The sequence below is a fragment of the Notolepis coatsorum genome (assembly GCF_963971535.1).
Source record: "Notolepis coatsorum genome assembly, chromosome: 5".
NCBI classification, from domain to species: domain Eukaryota; kingdom Metazoa; phylum Chordata; class Actinopteri; order Aulopiformes; family Paralepididae; genus Notolepis; species Notolepis coatsorum.
In genome coordinates, this window is record NC_140169.1 from 56,351,912 (window position 1) to 56,367,563 (window position 15,652).

General features: G+C 47.8%; 1 protein-coding gene across 1 annotated transcript in view; it reads right to left on the minus strand.

Annotated features, from left to right (window-relative positions):
- Positions 1-15,652, minus strand: part of flvcr1 (FLVCR choline and heme transporter 1) — a gene marked incomplete at its 5' end in the record, with an annotated part of 72,163 nt that overhangs the window by 35,027 nt on the left and 21,484 nt on the right. Inside the window, one exon of the mRNA XM_084314112.1 lies at positions 11,738-11,805. Coding sequence (XP_084170238.1) covers positions 11,738-11,805 — 68 coding nt within the window. The remainder of the gene's footprint in view (positions 1-11,737; positions 11,806-15,652) is intronic.

Consider the following 15,652-nt stretch of genomic DNA (forward strand, 5'->3'; position numbering starts at 1 on the left):
TATCTCTACGACAGATATCTCTAAGACAGACATCTCTACGACAGATATCTCTAAGACAGACATCTCTACGACAGATATCTCTAAGACAGACATCTCTACGACAGATATCTCTAAGACAGACATCTCTACGACAGATATCTCTACGACAGACATCTCTAAGACAGATATCTCTACGACAGATATCTCTACGACAGATATCTCTACGACAGATATCTCTACGACAGACATCTCTACGACAGACATCTCTACGACAGATATCTCTACGACAGACATCTCTACGACAGATATCTCTACGACAGACATCTCTACGACTGATATCTCTACGACAGACATCTCTACGACAGACATCTCTACGACAGACATCTCTACAGCAGACATCTCTACGAGACTATGTGGATGGATAGAAAGCACTCCAGGTCAGGGGGCTCAGGGGGGTAAGGGGGGTCAAGGGGGTCAGGGGTTAAGGGGGAGTTTACACTTGTGTTGGTCATAAACGCTGACAGGAGCGGCTGGGTGGCGCATGGGGTGGTAATCTAGCGTTGTGGACAGCGACTCCTACAGGTCAGGTTAGTGCGCCTGCTCAGCAAAAGACAGGAAGTGGTGAAGGCACTCCCACGCGTTACACTTCACCAATGAGAGTCTGCGCTGTCAGGTGAAAAGAGAGCCGCTGGCTGTCTCCGCATGTGTCGGAGGAAGCATGCGGTAGACTTCAGGGTTCCCTTGTACCGACCAGTAGGGGGCACATGCGCACAACGACCAGATAGGGGAGGGGGGAATTGGCATAACGACTAAATTGGGATGGGAGGAAAAGCACCGAAAAATCAGGCGAAGAAAAAGAGGATTAAAAGGGACAGGTTCTCAGGAAACAAAACTCAAGCCTTTTGATCTTTGGTCTGGTTGGTGATCAATAGGATAAAGGATATAGGATATAAAAATGTATGGAAATGTGTCAAGGGAGTGAAGGGGAGACAGAGAGAGATATACAGAGAGAGAGAGAGAGAGAGAGAGAGAAATATATATACAGAGATACAGAGAGAGAGAGACATACAGAGAGAGAGACAGACATACGGAGAGAGAGACAGAAAGAGAGAGACAGAGATACAGAGAGAGACAGATATATATATAGAGAGAGAGAGATACAGAGAGAGAAAGAGAGACAGAGAGAGACAGAGATATCGATATAGACAGAGACAGAGATAGATAGATAGCGATAAAGAAAGAGAGAGAAAGAGAGAGAGAGGGGGGAGGGGAGATGGATGTGTGTGTGTGAGAGCCTGTCTCTGTTGTGATAAGTGTCAAGCTGCATACAATGAACTCAGAAGCACGTCAGACAATGGCCCCTTGTAACCACAACACAGGCGGCTTCCACCAGTCACTTCCCTCCCTCTCTCTCTCTCTCTCTCTCTCTCTCTCTCTCTCCAGGGTATCTGCAGGTTTAGCCCAGTCAGATTTAAGGCTTTTTAAGACTTTTTAATGCCACTCAGAATTAAATTTAATACCAATTTCACGATAACAAAATGGCAAAAATCATGGGTACTCTCAGTACACTCATTCAAGGGTACTACGACTATGCCTGGCTGCACCTCATGGTACCAAAGCACCTCAAAGGCACTAAAAACAAGATTACAAACATCACAAAACAAACTGGTCAGACTACTGCTTAACCTCACTCCTAAAACCCACTTTACCCCTGCCCACATTCAAAACCGCTCTTAAAGAGCACCTACGGGAGGCTGCAATTCGAAACTGGCCACCGTAAATGTCCAACCCCCCCCCCCCCCCCCCCTAATGTACAGTCTCATCCCCATCATATATATATAATATTTTCTGTTAGGATCTCTGGGTAACAGTACTGTATATTATTTGCATATCGTATATGTCACAAATGTAACAGTACTACAGTATATACCTGTATGTCATGTATGTCCCTATGCCATAAATGTCATGATGTCATGTACCGTATGTTTTTACTGTATTTATTTCTGTATATTTTATTTCATTTTTATTCTATTTTACTCTACTCTTATCCCAGGCAACTTGATTGATTTGTGTTATTATTCTAATTCGTGACCTGTCCTGTCTAAATGTTTAAATGTTGAGCGATTTGCAGTGTCAAATTTCCCACGGGATAATAAAAGTATTTCTATTCTATCTATTCTATGTTGTGTATGTCTATATGAATTGAAAATGGGGGACCCTGATGTAAACAAGACAAACGTCTTTCTCTGGTCTGCATCCCCTTATTATTGTGTGTATTGAGCTGTACTGTATTGTATTGTACACATTCTGCAATCTGTTAAATAAAGTTTTCATTCATCCAGTTGTTTTGTTTTTGTGGTTTGGTTGAATGAATACTTTATTTAACAGATTTCAGAATGGGTACAATACAGTACAGCTCAATACACAATAATAAGGGGATGCAGACCAGAGAAAGACTTTCGTCTTGTTTACATCAGGGTCCCCCATTTTCAATTCATCATAACATTTATGACATACACATATACAGTACGTTACTGCGTTCCAACCTACAACTGCTCCACACCAGTTCCACACCAGTCTCCGTAAATGTTCCGTTATAAAAATAAAATACCTTTCAATACACAACAAGTTTTCGTGTTTTGAAATACATGAAAGGAAATTAGCTAACGTTGATTCGCCTAACGTTAAGGCTTTGCTACATGCTGCGTATTTCAAAACACTGCGGTGAAAACAGAGTCCGGTAAACACAAGTTTGTAATTCCAATAGTGTATTCTGCCTGTTACTTGACTATTTCGATTATTGAAGTGGTATTTTTAAAACTAACATTTACGGAGACCGGTGTGGAGCACTTGTAGTGTCGAGCCAGGCTGAGACACGTTAATAATATGATCCATTAGCTCACCTTGCATGTGGCTCGAAAGTGCACTCTCCCCCATCGTAAAAATCTTCAAGTCCTTTCTGCATATTTTGCAGATGGCTACTCGAGGATGTTCTCCTCTTTTCAACCATGACTTATATTTGATATTTTCGAGCCAGAGCTCATTAAAACGGCAGCCTCCCGGCATTTTGACCACACACACGCGCGCCGTTCTCAGATAGCACAGCTAAAAACACTACGGGTAGAGCCAAGCCACATTTCATTTTGCGTGAAAGGCGATTGCAAAATAGGCTCACTCGAATCGCTCCGACTTATTTTATTTCTTTGTCTAAACAAACCAAACTATTCAGTCAGATAGCGATTTATTATTAAATCTATGTCTTTGTCTATGGCATTTTTAAGACCTCTGAAAATGGATTTAAGACATTTTAAGACAAACTAAGGCCTTAATTATTGATAAACAAATTTAAGACTTTTTAAGACTTTTTAAGGATCCGCGGACACCCTGTCTCTCTCTCTCTCTCTCTCTCTCTCTCTCTCTCTCTCTCTCTCTCTCTCTCTCTCTCTCTCTCTCTCTCTCTCTCTCTCCCTCTCTCCCTCTCTCTCTCTCTCTCTCTCTCCCTCTCTCCCTCTCTCTGCCTCTCCCTCTCTCTGCCTCTCTCTCTCTCTCTTGAACGATGGCCCCACGGACGGCTGCTGTGTTGTGCGTTCCTCATAGACCTAGCAGCTTTTTAGTGATTATGTTGTTTTTTTAGTATTGTTTTTACATGTAAGGTGAGCAGCATTTATATACCGTATATATATATGACAGAGAGGCACTACTTGACATACAAGATTTGACGATCACACCAAAACCGGAGTTTTGATTTAACACCAAGATCCTTTGTTCATACGAACTGCGGCCGACCCGTTCAACACGGTGTTGCCGGGGACGAAGAGACGCAGACGCAGAGAGCGGGGCAGAAGACAGAAGACAGAGAGAGAGCTCTCCCCCCACTGGGCTCCTGGTGGTGAGACTGAGAGAGAGCTCTCCCCCCCCCCGCTGGGCTCCTGGTGGTGAGACTGAGAGAGAGCTCTCCCCCCGCTGGCTCCTGGTGGTGAGACTGAGAGAGAGCTCTCCCCCCGCTGGGCTCCTGGTGGTGAGACTGAGGAGAGAGCTCTCCCCCCCCCGCTGGGCTCCTGGTGGTGAGACTGAGAGAGAGCTCCCCCCCCCCCCCGCTGGGCTCCTGGTGGTGAGACTGAGAGAGAGCTCTCCCCCCCCCCGCTGGGCTCCTGGTGGTGAGACTGAGAGAGAGCTCCCCCCCCCCCCGCTGGGCTCCTGGTGGTGAGACTGAGAGAGAGCTCTCCCCCCGCTGGGCTCCTGGTGGTGAGACTGAGAGAGAGCTCTCCCCCCGCTGGGCTCCTGGTGGTGAGACTGAGAGAGAGCTCCCCCCCCCCGCTGGGCTCCTGGTGGTGAGACTGAGAGAGAGCTCTCCCCCCGCTGGGCTCCTGGTGAGACTGAGAGAGAGCTCTCCCCCCCCCCGCTGGGCTCCTGGTGGTGAGACTGAGAGAGAGCTCTCCCCCCCCCCGCTGGGCTCCTGGTGAGACTGAGAGAGAGCTCTCCCCCCCCCCGCTGGGCTCCTGGTGGTGAGACTGAGAGAGAGAGCTCTCCCCCCCCGCTGGGCTCCTGGTGAGACTGAGAGAGAGCTCTCCCCCCCCCGCTGGGCTCCTGGTGGGTGAGACTGAGAGAGAGCTCTCCCCCCGCTGGGCTCCTGGTGAGACTGAGAGAGAGCTCTCCCCCCGCTGGGCTCCTGGTGGTGAGACTGAGAGAGAGCTCTCCCCCCCGCTGGGCTCCTGGTGAGACTGAGAGAGAGCTCTCCCCCCCCCCGCTGGGCTCCTGGTGGTGAGACTGAGAGAGAGGCTCTCCCCCCCCCGCTGGGCTCCTGGTGAGACTGAGAGAGAGCGTGACATCAGACAGGAGGTGAACTACAGACAAAAACGCAAAGAACGAACACAAAAAAACGAACGCAAAAAACTAAAGCAAAATAAATTTGGCTAAAAAACAAACAAACTAAAACGAAAACAAAAGAAAAAAAACGAACGAAAAAATCATTTGGCTAAAAAACAAACGAACTAAAACGAAAACAAAAGAAAAAAACAAAAAAAAAACAAAAAAAAGAACGAAAAAAACGAACGCAAAAAAAATGTGGCTAAAAAACGAACAAACGAAAACGAAAACGAACGAAAAAAACGAACGCAAAAAAAAAATGAACGCAAAAAAACTAAAGCAAAAAAAATTTGGCTAAAAAACAAACGAACTAAAACGAAAACGAAAGAAAAAAAACGAACGCAAAAAAAACGAACGCAAAAAAAACGAACAAAAAAAACGAACAAAAAAAACTGAGACTGAGAGAGAGCTCTCCCCCCCGCTGGGCTCCTGGTGAGACTGAGAGAGAGCTCTCCCCCCCCGCTGGGCTCCTGGTGGTGAGACTGAGAGAGAGCTCTCCCCCCCGCTGGGCTCCTGGTGGTGAGACTGAGAGAGAGCTCTCCCCCCCCGCTGGGCTCCTGGTGGTGAGACTGAGAGAGAGCTCTCCCCCCCCCGCTGGGCTCCTGGTGGTGAGACTGAGAGAGAGCTCCCCCCCCCCGCTCCCCAGCACTCTGCTGGCCAATGTACACTCTCTGGATTAGGGCTGCACCGATCCGATATTGATATCGGATATCGGCCCCAATATGACTCAAATAGCTGGATCGGGTATATTATATAATAATTAGGGATGTCCGATATTATCGGCCTACCGATATTATCGGCCGATATCGGCATTAAAATGTGATATCGGAAAATATCGGTATCGGTTTTCAATTTTTTTTATTTTTATTAAAAAAAATAAAATAATACATTTCTATAGAAATGATGTCCGATATTATCGGCCTACCGATATTATCGGCCGATATCGGCATTAAAATGTGATATCGGTTGATATCGGTATCGGAAATTAAGAGTTGGACAATATCGGTATAGGTAAAAAAGCCAATATCGAGCATCCCTAATAATAATATAATAATAAATAACATAATTAACAATTCAGTACAGTAATTTATATCTATGTGTTAATTTGTTACATTTTGTTTCACCAAGTTAGGAAAGTAATGTTTTAAGTCAAGCCTGATGTTGCCTTCTTGCACAAAAGAATGACCCCAGTCTCTTCCACACAGTGAGGCATACAGTTTATTAATTGAACAATGGGTATCGGTACGAGTCAGTATCGGCCGATACCCAAAGCCCAGGTATCGGTATCGGGACTGAAAAAGTCGGATCGGTGCATGATCCCTACTCTGGATAATAAACTGTTGGAGCTGAGAGCAAGGATATCATTCCAACACAAAACGAGGGACTGAGACATCGTATGTCTGACTGACGGACGGAGACATGGCTGGACGAGGACACTCCAGACCACGCCATTGAGCCCCCCCCAGGATTATCTGTGCACCGGCCAGACAGGAATAAAGAACTCTCGGGGGGGGGGGGGAGTAAGGAAGGATGAATCTGCTCAACAATGCTTGGTGCGACCGAAGGGAATGTCCATAAACTAGAGTCATTTTGCTCCGCGGACGACATGGAGTATCTTTCTCTGCTGCTCAGACCTTTCTGGCTACCGGGGGAATTTACTGCCGTTTACTGCTGCTGTCGCCGCGAGCTGGCTGTGTACATTCCACCGAGCAGGGACACGGAGCAACGCAGAAGGTAAACACCCAGAGGCTGCACTTTCATCGTGTTTGGAGAGTTCAACCAGGCATCTCTGTGCAAAGTGTTACCTAAATACTTTCAACACATCGATGTAAAAACAAAAAGGGAAACAACATCCTGGATCATTGTTACAGCCCATTCAGGAAGTCTTCCAAACCCCTCCTCCTCCACCCGCCGTTCGGCAAATCAGACCATTCTTCCATCCTGCTTCTGCCTGCCTATAGGCAGAAACTGAAGCAAGCACCGCCCACCGGGAAGGAAGTACAGATCTGGTCTGACCAATCGGACTAGACAATAACATTGAGGAATATACACGGAGGCAGAGTCACTGGTTTCATACAGAAATGCATCGAGGACGTTGTGCCGAGGAAAACAATCTGTGTGTTTCTAAACCAGAAGCCATGGATTAACTGTTCTGTGCGTGTGGCTCTATAGCAGAGAGGGACACAGCACACACATCTGGGGACAGAGAGGAGGAGAAGAGAACAAAATACAACCCACGTAGTGTGATCACTGATCACAGCAGCTAAAAGAGGACTATAAAAATAAGATAGGAAAAAAACAATTAAGCAGCAATGACTCACAAAGTGTACGGAAGGGACTACTACTACACACAATAACAGACTTGAAAGGAAGACCCAACATCTCTGCCTGAGCTGCCTCTCTACCAGACGAGCTGCCTCTCCCTAACCATCTCTACCAGACGAGCTGCCTCTCCCTGACCCTCTCTACCAGACGAGCTGCCTCTCCCTAACCATCTCTACCAGACGAGCTGCCTCTCCCTGACCCTCTCTACCAGACGAGCTGCCTCTCCCTAACCCTCTCTACCAGACGAGCTGCCTCTCCCTAACCCTCTCTACCAGACGAGCTGCCTCTCCCTAACCCTCTCTACCAGACAAGCTGCCTCTCCCTAACCCTCTCTACCAGACGAGCTGCCTCTCCCTAACCCTCTCTACCAGATGAGCTGCCTCTCCCTAACCCTCTCTACCAGACGAGCTGCCTCTCCCTAACCCTCTCTACCAGACGAGCTGCCTCTCCCTAACCCTCTACCAGACGAGCTGCCTCTCCCTAAACCTCTCTACCAGACGAGCTGCCTCTCCCCGACCCGACCCTCTCTACCAGACAAGCTGCCTCTCCCTAACCATCTCTACCAGACGAGCTGCCTCTCCCTAACCCTCTCTACCAGACGAGCTGCCTCTCCCTAACCATCTCTACCAGACGAGCTGCCTCTCCCTAACCCTCTCTACCAGACGAGCTGCCTCTCCCTAACCATCTCTACCAGACGAGCTGCCTCTCCCTAACCCTCTCTACCAGACGAGCTGCCTCTCCCTAACCCTCTCTACCAGACGAGCTGCCTCTCCCTAACCCTCTCTACCAGACGAGCTGCCTCTCCCTAACCCTCTCTACCAGACGAGCTGCCTCTCCCTAACCCTCTCTACCAGACGAGCTGCCTCTCCCTAACCCTCTCTACCAGACGAGCTGCCTCTCCCTAACCCTGACCCTCTCTACCAGACGAGCTGCCTCTCCCTAACCCTCTCTACCAGACGAGCTGCCTCTCCCTGACCCTCTCTACCAGACGAGCTGCCTCTCCCTAACCCTCTCTACCAGACGGGCTGCCTCTCCCTAACCCTCTCTACCAGACGAGCTGCCTCTCCCTGACCCTCTCTACCAGACGAGCTGCCTCTCCCTGACCCTCTCTACCAGACGAGCTGCCTCTCCCTAATCCTCTCTACCAGATGAGCTGCCTCTCCCTAACCCTCTCTACCAGACGAGCTGCCTCTCCCTGACCCTCTCTACCAGACGAGCTGCCTCTCCCTGACCCTCTCTACCAGACGAGCTGCCTCTCCCTAACCCTCTCTACCAGACGAGCTGCCTCTCCCTAACCCTCTCTACCAGATGAGCTGCCTCTCCCTAACCCTCTCTACCAGACGAGCTGCCTCTCCCTAACCCTAACCCTCTCTACCAGACGAGCTGCCTCTCCCTAACCCTCTCTACCAGATGAGCTGCCTCTCCCTAACCCTCTCTACCAGACGGGCTGCCTCTCCCTAACCCTCTCTACCAGACGAGCTGCCTCTCCCTAACCCTCTCTACCAGATGAGCTGCCTCTCCATAACCCTCTCTACCAGACGGGCTGCCTCTCCCTAACCCTAACCCTCTCTACCAGACGAGCTGCCTCTCCCTAACCCTCTCTACCAGACGAGCTGCCTCTCCCTAACCCTGACCCTCTCTACCAGACGGGCTGCCTCTCCCTAACCCTCTCTACCAGACGAGCTGCCTCTCCCTAACCCTCTCTACCAGACAAGCTGCCTCTCCCTAACCCTCTCTACCAGACGAGCTGCCTCTCCCTAACCCTCTCTACCAGACGGGCTGCCTCTCCCTAACCATCTCTACCAGACGAGCTGCCTCTCCCTAACCCTCTCTACCAGACGAGCTGCCTCTCCCTAACCATCTCTACCAGACGAGCTGCCTCTCCCTAACCCTCTCTACCAGACGAGCTGCCTCTCCCTAACCCTCTCTACCAGACGAGCTGCCTCTCCCTAACCCTCTCTACCAGACGAGCTGCCTCTCCCTAACCCTCTCTACCAGACGAGCTGCCTCTCCCTAACCCTCTCTACCAGACGAGCTGCCTCTCCCTAACCCTCTCTACCAGACGAGCTGCCTCTCCCTAACCCTGACCCTCTCTACCAGACGAGCTGCCTCTCCCTAACCCTCTCTACCAGACGAGCTGCCTCTCCCTGACCCTCTCTACCAGACGAGCTGCCTCTCCCTAACCCTCTCTACCAGACGGGCTGCCTCTCCCTAACCCTCTCTACCAGACGAGCTGCCTCTCCCTGACCCTCTCTACCAGACGAGCTGCCTCTCCCTGACCCTCTCTACCAGACGAGCTGCCTCTCCCTAATCCTCTCTACCAGATGAGCTGCCTCTCCCTAACCCTCTCTACCAGACGAGCTGCCTCTCCCTGACCCTCTCTACCAGACGAGCTGCCTCTCCCTGACCCTCTCTACCAGACGAGCTGCCTCTCCCTAACCCTCTCTACCAGACGAGCTGCCTCTCCCTAACCCTCTCTACCAGATGAGCTGCCTCTCCCTAACCCTCTCTACCAGACGAGCTGCCTCTCCCTAACCCTAACCCTCTCTACCAGACGAGCTGCCTCTCCCTAACCCTCTCTACCAGATGAGCTGCCTCTCCCTAACCCTCTCTACCAGACGGGCTGCCTCTCCCTAACCCTCTCTACCAGACGAGCTGCCTCTCCCTAACCCTCTCTACCAGATGAGCTGCCTCTCCATAACCCTCTCTACCAGACGGGCTGCCTCTCCCTAACCCTAACCCTCTCTACCAGACGAGCTGCCTCTCCCTAACCCTCTCTACCAGACGAGCTGCCTCTCCCTAACCCTGACCCTCTCTACCAGACGGGCTGCCTCTCCCTAACCCTCTCTACCAGACGAGCTGCCTCTCCCTAACCCTCTCTACCAGACAAGCTGCCTCTCCCTAACCCTCTCTACCAGACGAGCTGCCTCTCCCTAACCCTCTCTACCAGACGGGCTGCCTCTCCCTAACCCTCTCTACCAGACGAGCTGCCTCTCCCTAACCCTCTCTACCAGACGAGCTGCCTCTCCCTAACCCTCTCTACCAGATGAGCTGCCTCTCCCTAACCCTCTCTACCAGACGAGCTGAACAACTTTCACGCTTAACCAGTTTGAGGTTAAAAACAACACCAACCTCCCAGTAAGAGCCCCCACCACCCCTACCTCCCGGTAAGAGCCCCCACCACCCCTACTTCCCGGTAAGAGCCCCCACCACCCCTACTTCCCGGTAAGAGCCCCCACCACCCCTACCTCCCGGTAAGAGCCCCCACCACACATGTGCATTCAGTTAAGTTGGAATATGACTGTAATACAAACAGTTCAGTTTGTCAGGTACATGCAACACCACCCCCTACCCCACGCCAAAACGAACAGTGCCCTGATCATCACAGAGGCTGACGTGCGCGCTGGCGTTTAAGCGCATCAACATCAGGAAAGCAGCCGTGCCAGATAACATCCCAGGCCGGGTGATCAGAGCACACCACTGGCGGGGGTGTTCACGGACATATTCAACCGGTCCCTCTCCTTGAGTATAGTCCCCTCCTGCTTTAAATCAGCAGGAAGCAGCCTCTGAAGCCTGTTGGATAGAAGCCTGTCTGATAGAAGCCTGTCTGATAGAAGCAGCCTCTGAAGCATGTCTGATAGAAGCCTGTCTGATAGAAGCCTGTCTGATAGAAGCAGCCTCTGAAGCATGTCTGATAGAAGCCTGTCTGATAGAAGCCTGTCTGATAGAAGCAGCCTCTGAAGCATGTCTGATAGAAGCCTGTCTGATAGAAGCAGACTCTGAAGCCTGTCTGATAGAAGCCTGTCTGATAGAAGCAGACTCTGAAAGCCTGTCTGATAGAAGCCTGTCTGATAGAAGCAGCCTCTGAAGCCTGTCTGATAGAAGCCTGTCTGATAGAAGCCTGTCTGATAGAAGCAGCCTCTGAAAGCCTGTCTGATAGAAGCAGCCTCTGAAGCCTGTCTGATAGAAGCAGCCTCTGAAGCCTGTCTGATAGAAGCAGCCTCTGAAGCCTGTCTGATAGAAGCAGCCTCTGAAGCCTGTCTGATAGAAGCCTGTCTGATAGAAGCCTGTCGGATAGAAGCCTGTCTGATAGAAGCAGCCTCTGAAGCCTGTCTGATAGAAGCCTGTCTGATAGAAGCCTGTCGGATAGAAGCCTGTCTGATAGAAGCAGCCTCTGAAGCCTGTTTGATAGAAGCCTGTCGGATAGAAGCAGCCTCTGAAGCCTGTCTGATAGAAGCAGCCTCTGAAAGCCTGTCTGATAGAAGCAGCCTCTGAAAGCCTGTCGGATAGCGAGGATGTTACTGCATGTCAGTGTCCATCATCCAATATGAAACCATGGCTGTTCTTATAGAATAGAATAGAATAGAAATACTTTAATCATCCCGAGGGAAGTTGGCACTACAAATCGCTCACAGTAAACATTTAGGTAGACAAAACAAATCACGAATAAGAATAACAAAAAAATTACCTAAGAATAAGGAATAAAATAAGCCTAAGAATAACATAATAATAAACTATGGTCCGGGATTCACATTTCACATTTCACAATTATTGGCTATTGGCTCACCTCATAACAGGCCATTATCATCTGGTTGAGCAGAGTGGACACAGAGTAGAATGAACCAGTCATTATACCTACAGAGAGGGAGAGAGACACACACACACAGACACACACGCGCAATTATTGACCAATACACAATGTGAATACACTGATGTAATGTGTTTTAGGACCATGCCAGTCTAATTTGGACTTTTCTCTGTGACCAGAGGTTGCAGGAGCACCCAGGAATTAGAAACAAGCGCACCCAGGAATTAGAAACAAGCGCACCCAGAAACTGACCGTTAATGAATCTCATCGGCTTGCAGTAGAGAATACAGTAACGTTAGTGACAATAGCTAGGGTTTTCCATGAATTAAAAAAATTATTTAAAATGGACACCACAGCTACATTAGACCAGTCACAGTGGACAGACCAGATGTGTTGTTTTGCGTGTTTATAGCACAACCAAGTGCTAGTTTTCAAAACTAGTCCATTGAGGCTTTTCTAAAAGATAGAATAAAATGAATTTGTCTTAAAATCACAAATCAGAACAAATAGTTACCAGAACAAGAGTCCCTGATCAAAACAACAAAACCAGTCCCCGTCTACACATGTGAGCACTGCTGCTTTGATTCCAACCATACTTTGAGTCCTCTGTTGAAGACGTTGGCATTGGACTCCAGTTTTAAGCCAGAAGGCAGAGTTCCATAAGTTTGCCCTTTTAACGGAGAAGGCAGACTGTCCAAACAAACTAACTCTTGCACATGGGAACAGTACAGTCACCATTATTGGAAGCTTGTGTGTTTGCTCTGCTAGAGCTCCAACGTCTAACCACCAGTCCAGAAAAATAATGATGAGACATGATTGTGCAAACATTTAAAAACGAGTCTATTACAGAGAATTACAAAATGTTCAAACGTGAAAAGATTGTGCTTACTCAAAACACTGCAGTGATGCCATCGCATTGGTTTTTTACGGCCCATGATTTTCATAGCCTGTTTGTATATTATAGTTATGGGTTTTAGACTTTTAGTATGGTTTGTGAGGTTTGTGACCATGATGTGATACAGTGAGACAAGTGGGAAAGAATCATAGCGTGCACGAATGAGGGTGAGCTGCCTACTGTAGGCCTAGCCACATTCCAGACACTTCAGAGTATTCTCCACCCTGGCAGTGTGGGTGGAGCCAGGGGTGTAAAGTACTTGAGTAATTGTACTTTGTTACAATACTTAAGTACTGTATTGTTTTTGGGGATTTGTACTTTACTCGAGTATTATTAGGTTTGTATACTTGTACTTTTACTCAATTACATTTCAGAGAAAAAAAATACTTTTTTACTCCTTACATTTCAAATGGAGACCTACAAAGTCCAAAGTACAAATCTCGCAGGTCCAACTATTTTAATTAGTATTTGTTTCTCTGGCCGAACTAACATTAATGTTATTAACTCATTATTTCAGTGATTTCACGCCACGCAGTGCTACTTTCTAACGTGACACCAGTGTTTGTTTACATTTTTATTTCATTCAAAGGATCCGAACCGATTGAAGTTTATGGATACCATGCCTTCAAATCCTCTTACCTCGACGATTAAAAGCCTCCACAATTTAGAAAACAGTATTCCCATGGCTGGTGTTGATATGCTGCTAGCTAACGAAAACCAACAAACACAGAACCGGACACACAAGCAGATAACAAAGCATCTACTATACTTCCGGTCGGGGGGTTTCAAAATAAAAGAGCGACGTCTAAAGCACCGGAAATATGTTTATTTTGTACATTATCTAACGTTAACACGAACCTAAACTAACTTTACGTTAGTTGTAACATAGCCTCCCCATCTAGGCTCCCGTATGTCATACAGCCTAGATACTTCGCTTTTTTTTTGCTGTTTTAGGGTTACAGCTCCTAACTGGATATTAAACTCCCGTGCTTTTCTGAGCTTGGGCTTGGAGCCCAATAGTACTGCCTCTGTCTTACCTAGGTGAAGAGAAAGCCTGTTGTCCGAAAGCCAACTGCTGACCCCTGCAAGTTCTTCTCCTAGCATCTGTTCTAGTTAGCGATGCACGATATATCGGCCGCCAATATAATATCGGCCGATATGGCCGTTTTTTTACACATCGGTATCGGTCCGATATCAAGATAGGGCCGATATGGGCAGATATTAAAAGAAATAAAAAATTAAAAAATTTATATATTTTTTTCTTTTTACATGTTTTGGCCTTAAATAGTTTCAAAATATCAGTCATTCTGAAAATAAGTGACAAAAGTAAAAAAAAAAATCGTTTTGGAAAATAGCTCTTTATTTGATTATCATAAAAAAGTGTTTTCTATACAGAGATATCGACATCGGTAAATATCGGTATCGGCCAGAACAGCAATATTAATATCGGTTATCGGTATCGGCCACAATTTTCACATCGGTGCATCACTAGTTCTAGTGTGTTCTGATCCTTGTGTGAGACTAGCAGGGCTGAGTCGTCTGCAAATAAAAACGTACAGCTGAAACGTCACAGCTCTACTGTATATACACAAATAAAAATGTGTTTCCCGATTTCAATGGGTGAAGCCAAACATCCCCGGTCGTGTCGTGATTGTTTAATGTATTGTATCTTTTGATTTTGTGTATACTGTATTTTGTATTTCTTTTTTTTTCTTCTGTTTTTATATTGTAAAGCACTTTGGTGCAACTTCGGTTGGTTTTAAATGTGCTATATAAATAAAGTTGACCATGACCTTGACCTGAACACAGGGTTAGTTAAAGACGGGGACGACACTCTGGTAACAACATCAAAGTTAGACTGATGGTCTGGTCCTTCAACTTATCCTTTGGTGATATGTACAAAATCATCCCATAACAATAAAGCTTATCGAACTGAGACGACATGACATGAGAGAGAGAGAGAGAGAGAGAGATAAAGAGAGAGAGAGAGAGAAACAGGGAGAGAAAGGGAGAGACACAGAGAGACAGAGTGAGAGTGGGAGGGGTGAGAGGTAAAGAGAGAGGGGGGGATGGGGAGAGAGGCGGCGAGACATAGAGATAGACAGAGAGACCGAGAGAGAGGCTGAGAGAGAGAGAGAGAGAGAGCAGAGAGCAAAGAGAAAGAGAGGAGGGAGGCCACAGGAAGCTCAAACTGCAGAAATATAGATAACTTACAGACTGAGAGGAGACACAGACTCTGGAGGCCATACTGTGAGAGCCAGGCTCATTACAGCACACTAACACCAGAGACAGTCTAAACCAGTGATTCCCAACCTGGGGTCCGCGGACCCCCTGGGGGTCCGCCAGGGGGCGCAGGGGGTCCGCCAGACCACAGATGATTTGAGGTATTTTTTATTTTATTTTTATTTTTTATTATTTTTTTCTTTCAGAGAAATATTTAATTAGCTTATTTTTATCATCAGAAGCATGAATAGTCTCTCCACTACAATAAAAAATAAAGATAAATAAATAAACATCTAGACATGATTTTTGAACGTTAACAGTAGGCTACCAGGTAGCCGCTAAAACGCGAATCAGTTGACTGTATCACTTTCTGTAGCTAGCCTAGCACGCTAGTTAACTTTCTCGGCTCGTCTGCAGTCAGCCGCCAGAGGTGAAAATGTGTGACAAACGAAAAGGAGATGACGGCAGCTCATCTGCAAAAAAAGTTAGGACCTACAGCAATCGCGAAAATTACATCACCATGGGCTTCACTGAGGGACCAGACAAACGACCTGAGTGTGTGATTTGTGGAGAAAAGTTGGCAAACTCGAGCCTGAAGCCCAGCAAGCTGAAGAGACATCAGGCGTCTAAGCACCCAGAAACCGTTGGGAAGGATCCGGACTTTTTTCGGAGGAAAGAACAGTCTCTCAAGGCGAACAAGCCTGTTGATGTTAGAGTAGCGTGGAGCAGGGGTGGCAGTGATTTACAGAAGGCTACCGAAGCCTCCTTTGAGTGTT